The sequence below is a fragment of the Nematolebias whitei genome, chromosome 5 (assembly GCF_014905685.2).
Source record: "Nematolebias whitei isolate Nwh7 chromosome 5, NemWhi1, whole genome shotgun sequence".
Lineage (NCBI taxonomy): Eukaryota > Metazoa > Chordata > Actinopteri > Cyprinodontiformes > Rivulidae > Nematolebias > Nematolebias whitei.
Genome location: NC_056502.1, coordinates 15026500 through 15045026, shown reverse-complemented (window position 1 = coordinate 15045026; position 18527 = coordinate 15026500). Strand labels below are relative to the sequence as shown.

The 18527-nt window shown below is 41.3% G+C and overlaps 3 protein-coding genes across 3 annotated transcripts in view; all 3 read left to right on the top strand.

Annotated features, from left to right (window-relative positions):
- The first annotated feature begins 171 nt into the window (after positions 1-171).
- Positions 172-1616, top strand: wu:fj39g12 (C-type natriuretic peptide-like). Its single transcript, XM_037676246.1, has 3 exons — positions 172-361; positions 902-1046; positions 1127-1616. Exons 2-3 carry the CDS (start codon positions 948-950, stop codon positions 1424-1426), a joined length of 399 nt encoding a protein of 132 aa, XP_037532174.1. The 5' UTR covers positions 172-361; positions 902-947; the 3' UTR covers positions 1427-1616.
- A 6777-nt stretch (positions 1617-8393) lies between these two features.
- On the top strand, positions 8394-12469 carry gapdh (glyceraldehyde-3-phosphate dehydrogenase). The gene is made up of 12 exons (XM_037676228.1): positions 8394-8446; positions 8806-8851; positions 9949-10048; positions 10153-10259; positions 10362-10452; positions 10579-10694; positions 10791-10872; positions 10959-11110; positions 11230-11308; positions 11783-11866; positions 11942-12039; positions 12131-12469. The coding sequence occupies exons 2-12, from the start codon at positions 8829-8831 to the stop codon at positions 12198-12200; spliced, it is 1002 nt and encodes a 333-aa protein (XP_037532156.1). The 5' UTR covers positions 8394-8446; positions 8806-8828; the 3' UTR covers positions 12201-12469.
- Positions 12470-16126: 3657 nt separating this feature from the next.
- LOC119409330 (intermediate filament family orphan 1) overlaps positions 16127-18527 on the top strand; it is a 17433-nt gene continuing 15032 nt past the window's right edge. Inside the window, exon 1 of the mRNA XM_037676206.1 lies at positions 16127-17176. Coding sequence (XP_037532134.1) covers positions 16239-17176 — 938 coding nt within the window. The 5' untranslated portion in view covers positions 16127-16238. The remainder of the gene's footprint in view (positions 17177-18527) is intronic.

The following is an 18527-nucleotide window of genomic DNA, read 5'->3' as shown; positions in this document are numbered from 1 at the left end:
TTTGCAGAGTCGTCACCGCACACAGTCACCTTGACAATGATAATCTGTCTCCCTGAGGCTATGACATCATTCCAAAGAAAAGGAAGATGAGGAGGAGGAAGATGATGTGGGCAGTGGGAGGGGGGATTTCTGGCTCTACAAAACCTCTGCAGCATCTCAGCTGTACCCCAGCATTCAACCTCTGCCGGGGGGACAAACGCAAGAGGAAGACCATCATCATCCTCCCAATTCCATCACAGTGAAAGCAAGGAGGAGCCAGGCGAAGGAGAAACTGATGCTCCCAGCAGGTGCCAACAAGTGAAGGTGGGAGATGAAGAGTCTGTGAGAAGAAGACACAGCTTCAAGAGACATCTACAAACGGGTGAGTGTCAAATATTTCTAAATTAAATCTAAATTATTTAGAAATCCTCTTAACTTCAGGACCTGACATGATAAACTGCTCACAAAGTTTATTGTGATTTGTTAAAGATAAAACCTTTTTTGCTAAAATTTTCCCTTATTTGGTAAAGATCATGAAAATTTGTGTTTGTAAAATTTACAGTGGAACCAAACTGTTTAGAGAAGTGTCTGACCTTTAGGTTAAACCGTACTCAGCACATTTATTCCTAAATGAAACGTGTTTTTAAGAAGACTGGTTTTATGAATTATAATCTTCAGTGGAATGCTTCAGCACTGAGTTCTGTCAGTCAGCCTCGTTCTCAGCATCAGTTACATGTTGTTGCTTTGTGCAAAATAAACTGCTCAATATACATAAAATAGAAATTCATCTTTGTCATCAAAACGAGGCGAAAAGTAAAAATCTATAAAATCACAATAAGATGTGATAAAAAAACCAAGTCATGATTAATAAAAGTTTAGTTATTCTGAAAACCGTTTTAATCTGTTTTTGTCATGACTGGAGTCCTCGCAGTCGTTTCTCGCTCCTCCTGCTCCTCGTCTCTGCTGCGATGCTGCATCCCGTGCTGCTTTGTGCCACTCTGCTCCTCCTGACTCCCTTTGAGGTCTCCGAGGCTCGTGCTCTGCATCCTTCTCCCGACGCTGCGCAGGTATTTCTGGGGGAGGATGATAAAATGTACTCCTGATTGAATTATCCTTCAGTTATTATTTTTATTTTCCTGCTCTGTAGTTCCTGGAGGAGTTTCTGGAGCGCCACAATGACCTCCTGACTCTCGACGACCTGGAGAACCTGCTGAACAGCGAGACAACGGAGGAGCAGTCTACCGTCTCCTCCGGGGTCAAAGGGGCAGAGTACCCCAAGTGGGCCGACGTCCAGCCTCAGCCCGAGACCCCCTGGCTCCGGCTGCTGAAGGGGGCTCTGGCCAGTCAGAGGAGAGCGGAACCGGAGCGCTCACGGAGGGGCTGGAACCGAGGATGCTTTGGCTTGAAACTGGATCGGATCGGGTCCATGAGCGGACTTGGCTGTTAGTGGAAGCGAAGAGGAGGAGGGGAGCTGAGACTGATGGCATCCTTCACCAACAGATAAAGACGTTTCCATGTAGTTTCTGTAGTTTGGTGTTAACTTACTGTCTTGTTATTGTAGTTTCAACAAGCCTAGATCAGATTCTTCACACTTTACTCCAAACTGAGTCCACGTTAGCCGTGTTTCCATCAAACCATCACCCTAAGTGCAGTAACTGTAGAGGTGGTTTGGGGTTTTTCTGTGTAAAACGCACCCGTAACAGACGTGGATTTCCTCACCTGTAATCCCCTGCGGTTTCCTTTAATGTTTGCTTTTGATTTGCATGAATAAATGGATTTGACATTTGTGGCGTTCTGCTTGTTGCTCACAGAAATCCAATTCCCGCCTCACTCGTGAAGCCCACACGCTTCGCTCCCTATTGACACCTGTCATCTCAATTTCTCCTTCAAATCGGAGTTTCGCATCCTCGTGACTTCGTTTGCAACTTGATGATTTATCGAGTGTTCTTGTGGCTGTTGGAAGAAGTTAACTCCTTCCCCCGTCATTCTCCTGCGTGGACCTGCTGCTACGGCCAAAACCGCTTATCACCCCGCCAGCACGGCAAAGATCCCAGGGGTGGAGGTGGGGGAGGAAAAGAAATCAAAGTCTGGTGCAGGAAAATGGAAATGATTTCATGTTTGTCAGATGAGCTTCTAGAGAACGTACATGCATAAAGATGAGTCTGCAGGCAGATGGAATTAAAATGTATTTTCCATCCTTTAATTTAAAATGTTCTGTAACAAACGAGGAGGCAGTGATATTTATAATCATTGACATAAAGGGGTCAACCCAAACGCACTGACTGGAAAACATATAGAGACATAAAAAAAACAGGAGAAATAATAAAAATGTTTCTATGAAAATATATTTTTAAACCATCTGAAGCAAATCAATATATTTCAAGCTTTTTAACAACTATATCCTAGTTTAATAGCATCACTTTCTGCTCAAAAACCGTTTTCAAGATTTTCTAAAGGCCTTTATGCCAATTTACTTATTTTAGCCAACGTCCGCACTTTTTTACAAGATTATTTATTTCTCAATTTTTTTCATTCCAAGCAAAGATTAAGATTCATAAAGGTTTAAATTGTGCAATCTAGACAAGCAAAATGTAAGCTATGTATTTTTTTTATTATAGTTGCTTTTAGGTTCTTATTTAAAGGCCAAACTATGATTAGTGTGTTAGTGTTGCACATTTTGCAACAATCACACAAGGTTAGAAAGAACCACTGTAAGTTTAGTAATACCAGACCAAGAAAGAGGCTGAACTGGTGGAGGATTTGGGGAAAAAAATCCAAACCCTGCAGAAGAGCCTGATGGTGTCCTGCTACACCAGCACCAATATGACTCACCTGCATTTACTTCACAAATTTACCAAAGGGTTAGCAGATGAGCTTCTAAATGTGTCTGATGAAAACTGAAAACGGGTTCTGTGGACTCATCAGATGCAAAGTCCAAACGAAACGCAGCACAGTTGAGCTAAATAATGCTTCAACCCTCAGTGCTGCCTCAGGGACTGGTAGGGAGGAAGAGTTTCCTGTTAAATGGTAGTTTCTAAATCTATCAACGTTCAGTCAGGTCATCTGGACGGTTTTGTGCTGAGACGTTTCATCCATCATCCAAAGGACTTCTTCAATTTGAGGAGCCACAAAAACAAAACTGATTCTCTACCAACAGCAGACTCCATAGTGGGAAAACCAGTTATGTTGGTGCTAAGATGACCTCTGGGGCCCACCCTCTCCCTCGTCAACTCCTCTGAGACAGTCATACCAAAGTGGTTCAAAACACCAAAGTTCATGCTCAATAATCCAGGTATAAAATCAAACAATGTTCAGTCAGGACTTCTGGACAGTTTCTTTTTTGTGCTGAGACGTTTTGTCCGTCATCCAATTGACTTCTTCAATCGAGTAACAAAAATCTAAATCTACACTTTTGTCATTGTTCTTGCAAATTTTAAGTGCTTCACAGCTTGTACTGATGGGCAGACAGGGATCAGGCTGGAAAAGGATGTTTTCCTTCACCAACATGCCCATTCAGGTCTGCTCCGATCACCACTCGCTCCTCCCAGGTTTATCACTTCATCCAGATCTTTCCAAAATGTATCTTTCTCCTCCACATCACATCCAACCTGTGGAGCATAACCACTGACAACATTTTGCATCAGACCTTCTACTTCTACCTTCAGACACATCACTCTATCTGACACTCTTTTCTCCTCTACTACAAAACGGATTCCAAAAAAGTTGGGACACTAAACAAATTGTGAATAAAAACTGAATGCAATGATGTGGAGATGGCAAATGTCAATATTTTATTCGTAATATAACATAGATGACAGATCAAAAGTTTAATCTGAGTAAATGTAACATTTTAAAGGAAAAAATATGTTGATTCAAAATTTCAGTGTCAACAAATTCCAAAAAAGTTGGGACAAGTAGCAATAAGTGGCTGGAAAAAGGAAATTGAGCATATAATGAACAGCTGGAAGACCAATTAACACTAATTAGGTCAATTGACATGATTGGGTATAAAAAGAGCTTCTCAGAGTGTCAGTGTCTCTCAGAAGCCAAGATGGTAAGAGGATCACCAATTCCACCATTGTTGCACAGAAAGAGAGTGCAGCAATACCAGAATGGTGTTACCCAGCGTAAAATAGCAAACACTTTTAAGTTATCATCATCAACCGTGCATAACATCATCAAAAGATTCAGAGAATCTGGAACAATCGCTGTACGTAAGGGTCAAGGCCGTAAAACTCTACTGGATGCTCGTGATCTCCGGGCCCTTAAATGTCACTGCACCTCAAACAGGAATGCCACTGTCACCGTGCCATCCGCCGTTGCCAGCTGAAACTACAGTGCAAAGAGGAAGCCATTTCTAAGCAAGCTCCACAAGCTCAGACGTTTGCACTGGGCCAGGGGTTATTTAAAATGGAGTGTGGCAAAATGGAAGACTGTTCTGTGGTCAGATGAGTCACGATTTGAAGTTCTTTATGGAACACTGGGACGCCATGTCATCCGGACCAGAGAGGACAAGGATAGCCCAAGTTGTTATCAACGCTCCGTTCAGAAGCCTGCATCACTGATGGTATGGGGTTGCATGAGCGCTTGTGGCATGGGCAGCTTGCATGTCTGGAAAGGCACCATTAATGCAGAGAACTATGTTCAGGTTCTAGAACAACATATGCTCCCATCTAGACGTCATCTCTTTCAGGGAAGACCCTGCATTTTTCAACACGATAATGCCAGACCACATTCTGCAGCAATCACAACATCATGGCTATGTAGGAGAAGGATCCGGGTACTGAAATGGCCAGCCTGCAGTCCAGATCTTTCACCTATAGAGAACATTTAGTGCATCATAAAGAGGAAGGTGCAACAAAGAAGGCCAAAGACGATTGAACAGTTAGAGGCCTGTATTAGACATGAATGGGAGAGCATTCCTATTTCTAAACTTGAGAAACTGGTCTCCTCTGTCCCCAGACGTCTGTTGAGTGTTGTAAGAAGAAGGGGGGATGCCACACAGTGGTAAAAATAGACTTGTCACAACTTTTTTGGGATTTGTTGATGCCATGAAATTTGGAAACAACAGATTTTTCCCTTAAAATGATACATTCTCTCAGTTTAAACTTTTGATCTGTGATTTGTGTTCTATTCTGAATAAAATATTAGATGTTGGCACCTCCACATCATTGCATTCAGTTTTTATTAACAATTTGTTTAGTGTCCCAACTTTTTGGAATCCGGTTTGTACATTATTTGCCAACTCTTCCTTCAGGACCACCCCTACTCCATTTCTCTTTCTATCCACACCATGGTAAAACAGTTTAAACCCTGCTCCAATGCTGTGAGCCTTGCTGCTCTTCCACTTGGTATTTTGGATGCATAAAACATCTACCTTCCTTCTCTGCATCATGTCAGCTAGCTCATACCTTTGCCTGTCATGGTCCCCACATTTAGAGTTGCAACCTTCAGTCCTACATTTTTGACTTTACTCTTTTCCCTCTGTCTCCTGACACGTTTCCCTCCTCGTGGTCTTCGACTAACAGGAGCACAATTTCTGTCTGCACCCTGTTTGTCAACAGCACCAACGTGGGTTCTTGTTAACCCGGGCCTAGCCGGATCCAGTGTTGTTCTTGGTTTGGGACTGGCACAAGAGATACACTGGCTTGTGCTCCCTAGTGGCTGGTTTCCAATGACAAACACTTTGTTTTAAAAAAAAGCTCAAATAGAGATGGAAAATTAATGTTGGTTGATTAGTTTTATTTTGACATTGCAAGTGGTGAAAATAAGGTAATCTAATACTCCTTTGTCTCTCTTTAGTTATAGAGTTTTGATCATTTGTGCCTCAATTTTTGTGTCGTAAATTAAAATTATTTCACAGAGTCAGGTTTGTGTCTGCATGACTTGGTCCTGATAATCAAAAATAAGGAGTTTTCTAAACGGTCATTTAAAATTTTTGAATTTGTGTCCCTGTGATAGACTTGCAACCTGGGTGTCCTACGCCTCGTGCACAGTGACCCCCGTGACCTGAAAAGGAAGAAGTGGGTAAAAGATAATGGATGGATGGATGCATGGATTTGTGTTTTATTATGTATTCTTAGGGCTTTAAATGTCTTAGAAAACTTACAAAAATTAAAGTAACATTTCTTGATATAAAAAGCAAAATAAACATTTCGCCATCTTGCAAGCCTTTTTTTTTTTTTAAGTTTTTAGCAATTTGTTAGCATTTGGAGTACATGTGTTGGGGATGACTCTCAGCTACTACCACACAAAGTTTCTGAGTTTCAGTTAAACTTGTCCACTAATTAAACAAATATTTTACTACCTGATGATGCCAAGAAGCTCACGGGAACGTTTAGTGCTCATAATATGTTTTGGTATCACCCTCAGCTACTACCACTCCAAATTTTAGCTCAATATCTGTCACATGTTACTGACTTATGATCATTTTTGGGTTTTCTCAGGTTCATTAGCTGTGGCTGCCATTTTGAATCATGTTGACTCCAAAAGTTCATCAGTTTTCAATCTGCATAACTTTACAACTTTTTCATTAAAAACTGTCCAGTGGTCCATGAGATATTTTGCTAACAGGCAGACCGACAAACACACACAGACATTTACATTATTGTCTTCCTTTTAAAAAATCCTTTTTCTTTAAGCTTGTAAACTTTTGTTTTTCATAAAACAACTCGGACCATGTTTCATGCCACAACACAAGATGGCGCTGCCAGACTTGTCTGTGCACAGCTGATGGTTCTGTTGATGCAACCTGGACTTTGTTCTGTTCTGTATGTCTGACACAAGGAAAAAAAAAAGTCTGACACAAGGTTTGTGTTGCGAAAATGAACCAAAGGCACCTCTGACATGAACTCAAGCTACTGCACGCACCACAAAACTCCAGATTTTACCATTCGTCCTCAACTGGAGTCCTGTCTGAAAAGTGAAAATGAGAACTTCATCAAGTTACGGCATTTATTATTTTCAATCTGTCACGTTTATTCTCGAGTTAAAATTATCCCGTTTTAATCTGGGTGTTGTGATACAGAGAGGACATGTGATCCGTGTGGGGCAGCACTTACAGCACTGAGGATAAGTTGGCCCTGAGTCTAATCTTAGCTTGACCTTTACTTCCCCTCTCTGACCTTGTGGGCGGCCGTGGTGCAGTGGTAGTGGCAGCCGACCTCTGATCGGAAGGTTGGAGGTTCGAATCCCGACTTCCCACACCATGTGCCGTTGTGTCCCTGGGCAAGACACTTAACCCCGAGTTGCTCCCGGTGGGACTGGATGGCGCCTTGCATGGCAGCCTACCGCCACCGGTGTATGAATGTGCGTGTGAATGGGTGGATGGCTGGTACTGTAAAGCGCCTTGGGGCCCCTCATAGGGGGCTTGAAGGCGCTATAGAAGTAAGCTCCATTTACCATTTACCATTTAAAGCTGCAAAGCAGCGCCTGAGCCCGGCATGCCTCCACTCAGGACTGTGGTAGTTCAGCTATGCCAGGACCACTGGACAGCTGCCACAAAGCCGTCCGCTTTTAGAGCAGAGCGGCCTGAGGTTCTTGAATCATCCTGATGCCATGTTGTGGGGGGGGGGGGGGTTTCAACTCAAAGACAATCCACCAGCCTGATTCAGATTGATTCAGACATTTTCTAACACCGTCCCTTCTTTTCTCGTGCCAGGAAAGAGAGTTCAAAAATAGCAGTGGAAGCAGCAGCTGACATGGCTGAACCTTGCCGTGTTTTGTGTGCAGGGAAGACAAGTGAAGGCATTTAATCTCAGAGCAGAAGTGTGACCCATCCCCCCCAACATCCTTCCATCACTCTCACACCTCCACAGCAGCAAACCCCTTTCAGCCGTTTCCAAACAGACCTCACAAACCCACAGTTCAGCTGAACAAATGGACTCATGCACGCTCCTCTGCACACGTCGGAGTCAAACTGAGCAGCCGAGCTTCAACTTTTGACTCCTGCAGAGGGAGCGGAGCGGCGGGGAGGAGAATGACAGCAGCAGAGACGTTTAAGTGAAGGGTCATGGTCTTTGGACATTAAATGTCACCGGCTGTAAGACAGAGATTTGATCCTCCTCCTCCTCCTTCGCTCCCCTCCATGTGTCTGCATTCAGCGAGAAGGTCAACAGGGGACCCCTTCTCTTTTTCCGCTCTGTGAGGCCTTCAAGGATCTAAATCCAGACCTCTGAAAGTTAGATGCAGCGAGACGCAGTGGATCAAAAACTTAATCATCAAGCTTCAGGCTTAAATCGAGCTGCAGCACTGAGATGAGAAGAGGGAAGCTTGATTTAAAAGTGGGGCTTCAGGAGTTGGTCTGCATAATGACCTTGACATTCAACAAAAGGGGGCGTGGCATGGACTGGTGGGCATCGAAGTGGGCGTGGCTCCACACTCTGGTCAATCATAAAAAGTCAGAGTTAACCTTTGGGCTCCTGCACTCACACCCGGAGTCTCAGGACAGACTGTCATCTCACCAACGGTAAAAAGAAAACTTTCAAAAACTTTTAATCAGGAAGCTGCATGATTAACTTGATTTAAAACACCTGGGGGTGGCAGGCTCTGCACGCGCTTAATTGGATATTTTAGAAATTCATTAACATGAAATTAAAACTAATTTCTCCAGTTATGTTGCTTTGAACTGGAGTTTCACACGTTTTGAAGATATACATTTTAATTTAGTTGGGTTTTTATAGTTTTGCAGCGTTTATATTGCTCTTATAAGATTAGTCTTGAGGTTTTAGTTAGACCGGAGAACTTATCTGAGGAGATAAGAAATATTAATGAGGTGGATCAAGAAACAAATGTAATAACTTTTTTTTTTGTTTCTTCTTTTTCCAGAGGACTAGACCAACCCAGGCAAAATGGTGAAAGTCGGTATCAATGGGTAAGAAAAATATTTTCACACCCTCATGTAGGAAAGTTAAGTCTGGTTTTTATGTCTTACAGTTCACTCCTGACTCAAAGTCCCATCAGGTCACATCATGAGAATTTTTAAAAGTGTTTTCAGTTTGTCCTCATCCGTAATTGTTTGAACTAGTTGTTATCTGAGTGTGTGCAACATGTGGACTGAGAGACAAAAGGTTGTGCAATGTGTGACTAAAAGATAACAAAATGCTTGTAGGAGTTTCATGAAGTTCGTCCATTTAGAATCTGTTACATCTTAAATTCTGGGTCTTTGTTAGAAAATATAGCTTTTTGGTCTCGGTTCTCTTTTTTTTTATTTATTTTTTTTAAGTCCTCGCATCTCGATGCTGAATAGTTGCTCTGAAAATCAGGATGAGCTGCAGACCATCAGCTGTGATGCTGTCCAGCAGCTGAAGCCACAAATATTTTCTAATGGAGGACATGCACAGGTGCACGAGCTCCAGACTGTGGACTGTTATCCAGCTGCATATTTTTCTTGACCCTTGAACTTTGGCCTTTAGCTGATAGCAGGGAGGGTATAACTGTGACATCAGGGTCATTCAACAGGACTTGTTTTTTGTGGCTGGAAGCAAAGTTTAAAACCTACAGAACACACAGATTGACGTTCTTTCCCTACATGCCACACTTCCTGCTCTCTGCAGTGTGCAACAGCGTATCAGTGCCAGACTTTTGGAACGGTGGTTAAAAATTAACTCGGCCCATTGATCGAACAGTGCAAGCGTTGCCACATTGGAGATGCATTTCGACTTTCATCCCCAGAAAGACTAAAAGCCCCATGACGCACCTCCCTCTGCCACTCCTCCTGAACTCTGCCCTTTCTGTGTCTGCAGACTCAGGTCTCCTGGTGTTATGTATATTCCCACAAGGGATAAATAAAAGCCAGACCCTCTCGGTAGACTGAATTCCTCTGAGGTTCAACAGAATGTCAAACCAGACTTCTTACTTTAAGGATTTGAATTTTTGTCACTGAATCTGTTCTGTTGAACTGACTGCAGATTGATGTGGTGCCGTGTGGCCATCTTGTGGCCAGACTAAGATAGAAGTATTTCTCTTCAGATTTGGCCGTATTGGTCGTCTGGTGACTCGTGCTGCTGTCACCTCCAAGAAGGTGGAGATCGTGGCCATCAATGACCCATTCATTGACCTGGAGTACATGGTACACATCAATATATTTACATAAAATAAACTTTTGGGAAATTCTATGAATTCCCAAGTTTTTATACATTTGTGTTGTAGTGAAAGTTCATCTCGTCTCTTTAGGTCTACATGTTCAAGTATGACTCCACTCATGGCCGTTTCCATGGAGAAGTCAAGGCCGAGGGAGACAAACTTGTCATTGATGGACACAAAATCAGCGTCTTCCATGAGTGAGTTCACCTGTTGTAACATCTTACAATGTGCGTACAGTAAAGTTTGTTTTTAAGAAATAAACTTACTACCTGCTTTGTTTTGTTTTTTGTCATTTGTAGGAGGGACCCAGCCAACATCAAATGGGGTGAGGCTGGTGCTGAGTACGTTGTGGAGTCCACTGGTGTGTTCACCACTATTGAGAAGGCCTCTGTACGTGTACTCTGTTCCATTTTAAATAAACTGTGCATGTATGTGCCAAAAAAAAAGAAAAAAAAAAAAAGAAGCTTTTTGATGACAAGATTTTAATTTTAATTCTGGTTTCAATGCAACTTGCAGACTCACTTGAAGGGTGGTGCCAAGAGAGTCATCATCTCTGCACCCAGCGCTGACGCTCCCATGTTCGTCATGGGCGTCAACCACGAGAAATACGACAAATCCCTCCAGGTTGTCAGGTGAGTTAATAATTTTGACCATTTTTAAAGGGTAAAATAAAATGTATATTTGCAGGAGAAACAGGAAAAATGTATTTTGTTTCATTTTGTTGATAGCAATGCCTCCTGCACAACCAACTGCCTGGCTCCCCTGGCTAAAGTCATCAACGATAACTTTGGTATCGTTGAGGGCCTGATGGTGAGAACTGTCCCTCTGCCTGACTAAAACCTCAACATATCAAGTGTTAAACCTTGTTTTTGTTAATTCTCTTTGTTTTCCATCAGAGCACCGTTCACGCCATCACTGCCACCCAGAAGACAGTGGACGGCCCCTCTGGTAAACTGTGGAGGGACGGCCGTGGTGCCAGCCAGAACATCATCCCCGCCTCTACTGGTGCTGCCAAGGCTGTCGGCAAGGTCATTCCTGAGCTCAACGGGTCAGTAATCAAAACATTGCCCTTTTTGTTATGCATATACATCCAGTAAAATGCTTAGCATTGACTCAAAGAATTACTTTTGTGTGTGTTTTTTTTTGTTTTTTTTTTTAATTTTACAGCAAACTGACTGGAATGGCCTTCCGTGTCCCCACCCCCAATGTGTCCGTGGTGGATTTGACAGTCCGTCTGGAGAAACCTGTAAGTGGCATTTTCTGTATTTATATTAGTACCCCCCCCCCACCCCTGAGTTTTTTTTCCTCTTTTACTATTTCTAGTCAATGTGGGGGGAAAAAAAATATCCTTGCAGTTTTTGTGTTCAAGACGTAGCCCTGCACCTAGTTTGAGCTTCCCACATGTATTCAGTTATTCAGCCTAGTTTTGAAATGAATACGGGGTAAATGCAAATTAATTTAAAAAAAATTGTGTTCGGACATGTTTTTTGGATGAAAACTTGTTCTTAAAAAATTTTATGTAAACAAACTGACCTTCATAATGGACTTCAAATCGAAAATGTCATCTCATAGAAAAACATTAAAATTGTCTTTTTTTTTTTTTTTTAATTTTGACTTTTTAATGGGGTTTGTAGTAAATTTAGTTTAATCAGTTAATTGAAAATCCAATCTATCCAAACATGGATTTTTAGTTACTGACTACAGTTTCTTGTCTTCGCAGGCCAAGTACGACGACATTAAGAAGGTTGTGAAAGCTGCTGCTGATGGACCCATGAAGGGCATTCTGGGATACACCGAGCACCAGGTCTTCACTCGGTTACAGTTTTTCTGCTATTCTTTTTGCTGGAGTTTCTCAACGTGACCATTTGCTCTCCTGCAGGTCGTCTCCACAGACTTCAACGGTGACTCCCACTCCTCAATCTTTGATGCTGGTGCTGGCATCGCTCTCAATGAACACTTTGTCAAGCTCGTTTCATGGTGAGTCTTCGCCATTGGTTTACTTTAAGTTACTCGTGTCTAGTGATGCTAACGCTTTTTAAAATTTTTTTAACTTTTTTTTTTATACAAGGTATGACAATGAGTACGGTTACAGCAACCGTGTTTGTGACCTCATGGCCCACATGGCCTCCAAGGAGTAAACCAAGCAGCTGACTGAGCGACACCATTGACCCACATTCTCCCGTCATCAGTGACTACCTGGTTCTGTCAGAAAGTCGACCCTTCCATCACCTTCCTGAGGAACCATCCCACATAAAAAATGATTTAATTTTTGACCAATTTTTTTTTTTTTTTTTGTAAACTCCCTGTCCTGTTCTTGTGTTGGAGTAGAGGTGTGAAAGTCGTCCTGTCTGTAGTACCGAAGTGCTGCAGTCAGAGGTGGAATAAAGTCCTTGTTGTTTGTGAGAAATGAGTCTTTTGTCTTTCAGTCAGGAGTATTGGTAGTAATAATTTTTGAGTTGTTGTCTCTCATCCAAAATGGAAATCAGAAAAGCCAATTTAAAAAAAATTTTTTTTTTTAAATTTTTTTACTAGTTATCTATAGTCCACCAGGCTCAGTTTTTGTCTGAATTCTCAGATAAAAAATTTTTTTTTATTATTATCTGACTTACTATTTAATACTGATAAGTCATAATAATGGGGGATTTCAACATTCATGTAGATGTTGAAAGTGATTGTTTTAAGCATAGCCTTTTTTAAAAATTTAAAAGTTTAAATTTGGGTTTTACCAAAAATGTCTACACATTCTCATCACACTCTTGATCTGATTCTGACATATGGCATAAAGATACTTGGTAACACATCCGCAAAATCCTGTTCTGTCTATTTTTTTTTTTTTTTAAATTACCTTGAGTTTAAATTAAATTACTACACAGACACTTAGAATAAATTTCATTATAGTAGATGTTTATCAAACACTAACCAAATTGAATTTAAACTCTTCAATTATTATTTCCTCTGTATTGCAGAGTAATGCACCAGAGAGCAGTGACTTGGATGATCTGGTTAATAAATTTACAACTCTAATGCAAACTTTACTTGATAAAATAGCTCAGCTGACAAAGTAATCAGAGGAAGCTGGCTCCTTGGTTCAGTTCTGAGTTACGTACTTTAAAACAGAAACCTGGAAAGAAAATGGCGCACTACTAACATGGAATAATTTTATTTACCATGGAGTGATGGCCTACTAACATACAATAAAGTAAAGTAAAGCTAGAACTGTATATTATTCACTTTATTGAATGAGAATAAATATAACCTCAGGTGTTCAGTACTTAAGCTTGACCAATAAAAAGTCCCATCTGTTCAAGGTGACTTTAGTGTCATTTGCATCATATGTTGTGCCATGTGTCCCTAAGCAGTGATGACTTAAGGTTTTTTATCAATAACATTATTTCAATTAGTGAGAAAATTCAAACCATCCTTCCTACTATTGCCTCTGATTCCCTGTCAGATGAGGCAGCTTTAGAAATATTACTAGAACCTGATTTGTGGTTGGACTGCTTTTGTCCTGTTGAACTGTTGAATCTTCTTTCCTCTTTTTGACACCATACACAATGGTTTAAATTAAGTGGCTCCCATGGGATTAATAAATGAATTTTGGATTGGTTAATTAAACAATGAAGAGGTTTGTTTTAATGAAATTGTTCGCCACACTTCCTGTAGGATTAACAATTGTTGAATTATCTGAACACTTTTATTGTTTGGAACTGTGGAGGTGGATGTAAATTCAGAGAGTAACATTTTAAAAAGTGAATCTACTTCTTCCCACTGCCATCTTAAATTTATCCAAATAGTAACTTCAGTTTAAGATGCAAAGCTTAATCCAGATCTTTAGAATAATAATAAAATATCAAATATCTTACAACTTGTCTTTAAGTATTTCAGTTTCAAGAAATATTTTAATTGTGAGCAGCTCAATCAGCAGCTCGTCTACTTTCACAGATATTTGTATGCACAAATAGCAGCGGATAGCTGTAGCATTTCTGGTGCAGCCTGGGGTGCTCCCACCTCAAATATTTTTCTGTTGTATTGCCCATGAAATGCAAAAATGTTGATTAAAATTGTTTATGAATGATATAATTATGAAATGTTAGATCACAATTAGGTAACACTGAAGTCCTAATTAAAAGCTGCTACATCAAATATAAGATGCAAAGTTTATGCCAAATCAAATTGAATGATGCTTGGTCATCTACAAGATGCTAAGTTATAAATATAAGATGCTAAATCCTATTTATGCTAAGTCATGAAATCTCAAGTCACCATTTTAAGATGCTAAATTCTTATGAGATTCAAAATCTTAAATATTAAAAACATCATCCCACTTTTATTTCATATTCTTACGTTAATTTTACTAAGCATTTAAATATTGTTTAGATGTTGATGTTTAGATGTTTGTGTTCTTTTGTACAGCACTTTGGTTGGCCTTGTTGCTGTTTTAAGTACTATATAAATAAATTGGTATGGTATGGTAGATGGGTTAAATCATAACTGTTACAAGCTAAACTAGAGAAATTGCATTTCCTGTGAAAATGCAGTGTGATTGCTGAAGAACTTGCTGAAAAACAGCTGAAATGGAACTGGAATTGAAGAACAAGCCTACGTTATCAGAAGAAAGCAGACAGAACACACATTTGCTGAATTAGGTTTAAATAAGCAGAAATGAGCACAAAAATTAGGAAATCAGCTAAAAAAGTCTGAAAATTGCAAAAGTAGCTGAAAATTAGCTGAAAAGGTAGAAAGAATCTTAAACTACCAGAAGTGGAAGAAGCTGAAATGAGCTAAAAATGTGGAATTGGCTAAAAAAGCTATAAATAAATAAAATTAGGCTGAAAGTAGCAGAAATTACCAAGTAAAACTTAAATTAATCTGAGAACAGCTAAAATTTGCTTTAAAAAAGTAGCTGATAAGGTAGAACAAGCTTCAATTGGCATAGGAAAGCAGATAAAACACGATTGCTCAATAAGGCTTAAAGAAGCAAAAATGAGAACAAAAAAGCAGAAATTATCTGGACAAAACTGAAATTAGCAACAACAACAAAAGAACAGCTGAAAAGTGGCTAAAAAGCAGAAAGAAGCTTAAATTTCCAGAAAGAAATGGAGAGAGTGCATTTTTGCTGAATTAGGCTGAAAAAAATTAAATGTGTGCAAAAAGTAGGGAATTCGCTGCAAAAGCTACAATTAGCATAAAACAGATAAATAGTGGCTGAAATAGTAGCTGAAACTTGCAGAAATAAGCTGAAAGAGCATAAAGAGCTGACATTAGAAGAAAGAAGAAGCACAAAAATGTTGTAGCAGAAAGAATCTGAAAGGAGCACAAAACAGCTGAAATGAGCAGAAAATAGGTGAAAACATGCTGAAAAGCTGAAAGTAGTTGAACCAGAACAAAATGTAAAATGAGCAGTAAAAGGATGAAAACAGATCTAAAGATATGGGATGTAAATTGAGTTCAATTCATATGAGAAAATAAAATGGCAGAAAAGGCTAAATAGCCTATTTCAAAAAGCTAAAGTTGCACAAATACCAAAAGTCATAGCACCGTTCTGAAAGAGCTGAACGTTTTTGATATATGATTTGTTGAAATAGCACAAATATTGTGGAATAAGAAAGATGCTGAAAAAAACAGAAGAAAAATGGATGTATAGATGCAAAATCATATTTTTAGAAGCTGGGTCATAAACTATGATATGCCAAGTCATTTATAAATTGTAATTTTGAAATAGTGCCTCCTGAATATGCCAGATTATTGTACACTGTTTCAAATGAAAGTGTCAGAAGAATCCAGGAGGTCAAATCGTTGTGCGCCTCCACTCGGGTGTTTACGGCAGGACTCGGCTCCTCCAGTCCCGCAGCGCTCGTCTTCCTGCGGTTACATCTTTATCTGGACTTCACCGCCGCAGAGACGCTGGATTTCTTTCTTATTCATTCAACCTCTGCGTCTTTTATTCTTCTTCTTTTTTTTTTTTTTTTACTTTTATTTCGCTAAATATTGAAGTACATCGTCAGCCGCCCCGGCTCGTTTGTTTTTGTCTTTGTGCACCGTCAGAGGCAGCAGTCGACGTTCAGGACGGAACTCTTATATAATCAGATTAAACCCTGGCGCGCCTCGTCCTTGTGGGTTCAAAGAGTGTACTTAAAGATTATATTCCTGTGTAGGAAGACTGCCTGTCCGTGTTCATGCCAGATCTGCAGCGCTTCAGTTTTAAATACCATAGCATGAATCCTTTGTTGGGGGGCAACCCGCACCTCCAACAGCTCCCGCAGCACATTCAAGGACACCCGGACTCCCCCTCAGGACTCCTGCCTGAAGCCGTGCTCGGTGGACCGGACCCGTCCCTCCTCCTGCTGGGTGAGTCCGACCAGACGTCACCTTTCTTGCACCACAGCAGCCCCTACCAGCACCGCGCTGCGGCGCCGCACCCCCCCGCAGCCATGGCCCTCAGAAACGACCTGGGCTCCAACATCAGCGTCCTGAAAACCCTCAACCTGAGGTTCAGGTGCTTCCTGGCCAAGGTGCACGAGCTGGAGCGCAGGAACAAGACCTTGGAGAAGCAGCTGCAGCAGGCTCTGGAGGCCAACAAGGCCTGCGCAGGTGGATGCTGCAAGAGCAGGTGCAGCACCCAGGAAGCAGGGGTGCAGACTGGATTTGTTGGGACCATACCGCTCAGACCGGGCTCCCTTCCCTTCCACAACACCAACAACTCGGCCAGGAGGCCCACGACTCTGTTCACGCCTCCCCTCACCTCATCCTTTGGACCAGCATCTTCTGAGAACTCCAGTTCAACCCAAACTAACGGCACCTGTAACCCAGTCATCACCATCAGCCAGCCCTCCCCCTGTGTGGACTCTCCAGGTTCCAACAGAACCACCCACAGCATCGGCACAGGCCCTGGCAACTCCACCAACCCTCCTCCACGCTTCCTGCCGGGGACGATCTGGTCGTACAACCACACACGCAAGTTTGGACCCGGTGCTGAGCGTCTGACCAGCCCCGGAGTGTCCTGGATGCACCCGGACGGGGTCGGGGTCCAGATCGACACCATCACCCCTGAGATCAGAGCCCTGTACAACGTGCTGGCTAAAGTGAAGAGGGAGAGAGACGAGTATAAACGCAGGTAAATGGACTTGAAGCTGTTTATTTTACACCTTCGGTGGTTCTGTGGAGCAGGAGTGTTTTGTAAAGGTGTGCTTCTCTGCAGATCAGCTGTTTCCAGAAGCAGCTGAGTCAGTAAAAACAACAACAACAAAAAAAACCCTCTCAGTCCTGCAGCCTGGTCTGCAGCTGCTTCATGTCTGACCACAAAGACAGGTGCTGGTACCACAAATGCACATCGAGGAAACAGCTATGGAAGTGTGAGGAGCTAAATATACATTAGAAAGACATTCAGTGCATCAGTGTAAGAGCCGAATGGAAACATAAAGCCCAACAGTGTTTGAGAAGTCCAGATCCAGAGGATGCTTGGTTTATAGAAATACTCCTGACGTGCCGATTAAGGCATCAGCTGATTAATATAAGTTTGGGCTGTGTCTCTGTTTTGGTGTCGTCGTTGGTTCAAACCGTTTCTGTGTGTTGACGCAGCTCACATCGGACAAGCAGGATCAGCCCACACAGCCGTCATCATTCAATACGGGATGTGGGTCGGATCCGGGCCACAGCAGCTTTTATCATCTGGGATTATGTCATTTTCTAAAAAGTCCTATAAGAAAAATGCATTTCATTTTTTAAATCTGAATACTTCAAAAAGGTACGCGTTACAAACTATAAACCCAAACATCAAAAGATGGTCCCAAACTAAATTATGAAATGGTACAGTTCAGTTATTGTTGGTGAGAGTTGGGGCACACGATTGACCTACATTAGGCTGGTAGGCAGGACTTGATTTGAGCCGGGTCCTGCTGGAACAGGATTCGGGAACTTTTATTTTGACAGGGTGCGTTCCGGTAACTGTTTGCTTGGATCTGGTAACTCTCAGGCTTCTTACTACCACTAATAATATTAATAATATCAAGATATTTAGTCATGGCGTTGAAGCTCCAGTAAAAACACAGCTCTCCAGTCAAACACATAACTTTTCTAAAACTCCAACACCACTTCAACCCAACCAGTCATTTTACTTGAACATAAATATACACCAGTACATCCGAATTGTCAGACTTTTTTTTCCGATTCTTCTTTGGACGTCGACAGTGTTGACCCATTTTCAGTCATTTCGGCTGTTTTTGAACGTAAACAAATCCCCATGGCAGCTGCAGTTGTTTTTGTTAGCTTAAAAAAAAAAAATTAAATTTAGGGACACGTTACATATGAATATGGAAAAAAACCTTACTTTATGTAATTTTTAAAAACTTTTTTTTTGTTATCTTCATGACATTGCAATGAGAACTTCTTTAAATCTCCATTTTAAGAAGGCAGGTGACTTGTGTGTGTGTGTGTGTGTGTGTGTGTGTGTGTGTGTGTGTGTGTGT